Source organism: Clavelina lepadiformis, chromosome 7, assembly GCF_947623445.1.
Source record: "Clavelina lepadiformis chromosome 7, kaClaLepa1.1, whole genome shotgun sequence".
NCBI classification, from domain to species: domain Eukaryota; kingdom Metazoa; phylum Chordata; class Ascidiacea; order Aplousobranchia; family Clavelinidae; genus Clavelina; species Clavelina lepadiformis.
The window spans coordinates 3,644,833-3,648,535 of NC_135246.1; the positions used below are offsets into that span (position 1 = coordinate 3,644,833).

Sequence of the window (3,703 nt, forward strand, 5' to 3'; positions counted from 1 at the left end):
TAAGAATATGCAAAGTAACGCAACCTCATAGCTCAAAGAAGTTCGTTTGTCACAATGCAAACCGTGTAGTCTACAACGAAGAAAATATGTTACGTGTTTTGTGCTCGTTTGACGTGCCTTGTGTTTCTGCCTTCGGCCGGAGGCGCTGATGTTTGTAATTGCGCCTTGCTAGTTGGCGAACGTGTCACTCGACTGTTGCCTGAGCTGTGAGCAGACGTGCCTGTTCTTATCCTTTATTTTATCAAATACAATTCTATAGTTTAACTGCAGGTCTATTCGAACCAGCATAAGAAAAGGCCGGTAACATTTGGCGAGCACGGCAGGACCTGCAGTTAAGAAACGTGAATGAAAAAGTTGACCGAGTTTTATCCGCGATGAATTTTTTTTGCTCTCCTCCGAAGTTTGAACTTGGAGAAAGTTTTATCTCGTTTTTATCAACGTTTGAAAGTTTCTGCGACAGTGTGGACGCAACAGCAGCTGCTCGAAAACATGCTTTTATGGTGAGTTTACCGGAAGATGTTAAGCTGGAAATGATATGAAACGGTGCACGGTTAGGCACCATGAACTATGAAGAACTAAAGTCCAAAGCTGAGGAAGTTGCTTGTTGCTCGCTTCGATGTAACAAGGCTAAACAGCAGCTTATACAAAGAACCCAAGCTCTCGGCAAAACGAATCGAAGTTACGTCAACGCCCTTGTCAATTTCGGAGCAATTGCATACCCGAAACCGGAAGATGAAGGTACGAAGAATGACGTCTTGTATAACGCTTTAATAGCTGGACTGCGTAACAAACATGAAGCAGAAAGGCTGGTCACGTGCAACATGGAGGTGCAGTGTCCAAAGTTTTTAGATGCTGTCAAAAAGCTGTTAATGATGGAACCAGATCATGTGCAACAACACGTTTCCAAAATACAGCCAATGGAGCAGGTCCCATCAGCTTACGAGGAAATGAAACAAATGATCCAGGATCTGCGGCAGGAAGTTGACACCTTGCGTGAATCACTATCGGATATATCGCGGAGGTCTCGTCTTAACCACAATCATCCCTTTCGCCCCCGGGAATCACGCACGTGTTTTGCATGCGGGGAAAGAGGACACATCAGTCGATATTGTCTTCAGCGCAACCGCCAACGGGGCGGGCACAGGTTTCCGCCCCTGAATCCATCACCACAGCCAGAACGAGAATTGGTCACTTACAAGATACATCGCTCTGGATCAAAGCACTCCACTGCTGACGCACTTAGTAGAAGGCCACAGAGCAGCAAAACAAGTGATTCTAATAGCGTCGAAGTGAATCCTGAAAGGTATCCGTTTGAAGTTGAAGAAAACTTTGAAACCTGTAAGACCTCGACGGAAAGTGTTTTAAGTATTGATCTTCGTGAGGGTTTCGGTTGGACTCCTGATCAAATTTCACAAGCTCCTTCTAAAACACCAAGAGCGCCCTTGGTACCTTCCGATGAGTTGGAGCCGATGCAAAGAATAGAGATTGACGTCCTTGGAGGACTTCCTGTGACACATTCAGGAAATCGTTACATACTGGTAGCCACTGATATGTACACTAAATATATGCAGGCTTGGTCTATGCCATCACAGACAGCCCAAGAAACAGCATTTGTTCTCTATCATAACTGGATGACGATTCATGGTGTTCCGGAGCAGATTCACAGCGACCGAGGAGGAAACTTTGAGAGCCAGTTGTTTAAAGAGCTTATTGATCTTCTCGGCTGCAAGAAGTCAAGAACTACAGCATACCACCCTTCTGGGAACGGAGCGGTTGAAAGGGCCAACAGAACCATCCTTTCCATCATGAAGAATTATGTCCAGCGCGATCCACTATCCTGGGATAAATCTCTCTCCTCAATTTGTGCGACCTATAACGCCAGTCGACACGAAGAGACAGGTGTTTCTCCACATTTCCTTCTGACTGGACGAGAATTGAGATTACCAGCAGATTTGATGACTGGACAGCCTTCAAGTCGTCCATCATCATCGGCAATGTTCGATTTACAAGACCGTATGCGACTTGTCCACGAAGTCGTGAAAACGAGACTCGACCAACGTCGGCAATCCATGAAAGAACGTTACGACAAGTCGGTATCGAGACAAGTGGAGTTTCAAGTAGGAGATAAGGTCATGCTGCGAAACACTGTCATATCAAAAGATGAAAAGCGAAAGTTTCACCTCCCTTATTCAGGCCCCTACGAAGTTGTTGAGACTTTTCCGCCGGTAAATTATCTGATTCGCAATCACGAACGAACGAGACCATCATACAGGGATGCCTTCCTATAATCAAGCTAGTTGTCCAGAAGATGTCCCCCAGCAACTAGACATGCCCTTGACTGGAGCTTACTTTTTTAATAGGCCTAACCGATCAAATGCAAATCGTCACGAGAGTAACAATTTTAATAACGTTTGCAACTCCCGAAATAACGGTCGACTTCGCCGAAGCCCACGTCGCACTATTCGTTACCCAGACGTCGAAACGTATTAATTGTTTATTGTGTGATGCTTGATGCTATGTTGTTGACTACTTTCCTATGATTTGTGTTTTATATACCACAGTTTCACATATACCAAGTATGATGGTATTTTATTTCGGATCCGTTATATATCGTCTAATTTAACTATCAATCTCACGTTTTTATACCTTTTGTTGTGTTATTGGCATGAAGCATTATATTTGTAACCCATGTTTATTGTGTTTGTAGGCCTACTATTGTTTTGGTATAGTCAACGAATGTTTGAATTTCTTTTATAACAAGTTATTTAAAATTTTGCTGTGGTTTTCAATGTAATGTTTGTATTTATATTATTTACATAGAAATGCTTTACCTTGATTTCCGTTTGTTTTTATTGGTGTGATAATCATAATTTTTTCGCTACTGCACCGTTTTGCTGTGTTTGAGGAATCTTTTTTGTAAAGGTTTTTTTTTGTAGCCCACTGTGGCATGCAAGATTAACACATCCATCTGGGTAACAGAAGTACTAGCGGTTGCTACGTGATTATATTGCAATTTGTCGTTTTATTTTCCATATATTTAGCTTATAGACAGTTATGCTAATGTCGAAGAGAAATTTATTGGAGGGGGAGGAGTGTTACGTGTTTTGTGCTCGTTTGACGTGCCTTGTGTTTCTGCCTTCGGCCGGAGGCGCTGATGTTTGTAATTGCGCCTTGCTAGTTGGCGAACGTGTCACTCGACTGTTGCCTGAACTGTGAGCAGACGTGCCTGTTCTTACCCTTTATTTTATCAAATACAATTCTATAGTTTAACTGCAGGTCTATTCGAACCAGCATAAGAAAAGGCCGGTAACAAATACACTTTCCCAAAGCAGAAACAAAGCGCAAGGAATAATTAAAATATATCGAGGCCAGTTAACAAAGAGAATATTCATTACAAGGTTCTTTGCTATTTCTTAACTAGTGAAATCAATACAAAAACGATTGCATGGTTGTTCGTACAAGCAAATCCTATAAAATTAACACACTCCCAAGTCCCAGTAAGTGTTTTGTAACGTTAGAACAACTCGAAACACGCAAATACTTCTTATTTGAAGTTGGGCCTAACAAGTTGTCAATCATCGCACCTTTAGTTTATCAACTGGACATTAAGGTTCTTGAGTGGTGCGATAACTTTCACGGGTTATCGCGTAAAAAGTTGGCTGAAAACTAGTGGAACTGGTATCGTATGTTACCGTGCACCGTA

At 42.4% G+C, this 3,703-nt stretch overlaps 1 protein-coding gene across 1 annotated transcript; it reads left to right on the forward strand.

Annotated features, from left to right (window-relative positions):
- Positions 1 to 205: 205 nt before the first annotated feature.
- On the forward strand, positions 206 to 3,213 carry LOC143466239 (uncharacterized). The gene is made up of 2 exons (XM_076964875.1): positions 206 to 738; positions 850 to 3,213. Exons 1-2 carry the CDS (start codon positions 561 to 563, stop codon positions 2,286 to 2,288), a joined length of 1,617 nt encoding a protein of 538 aa, XP_076820990.1. The 5' UTR covers positions 206 to 560; the 3' UTR covers positions 2,289 to 3,213.
- The last annotated feature ends 490 nt before the right edge of the window (positions 3,214 to 3,703 follow it).

What these genes read in the sequence shown, in the direction of transcription:
- LOC143466239 (XM_076964875.1), top strand. Translation starts at nt 561, where the DNA reads ATGAACTATGAAGAACTAAAGTCCAAAGCTGAGGAAGTTGCTTGTTGC. An exon ending in CCCGAAACCGGAAGATGAAG is followed by an intron (nt 739 to 849) that starts GTACGAAGAATG and finishes CAAAGTTTTTAG; the next exon opens with ATGCTGTCAAAAAGCTGTTA.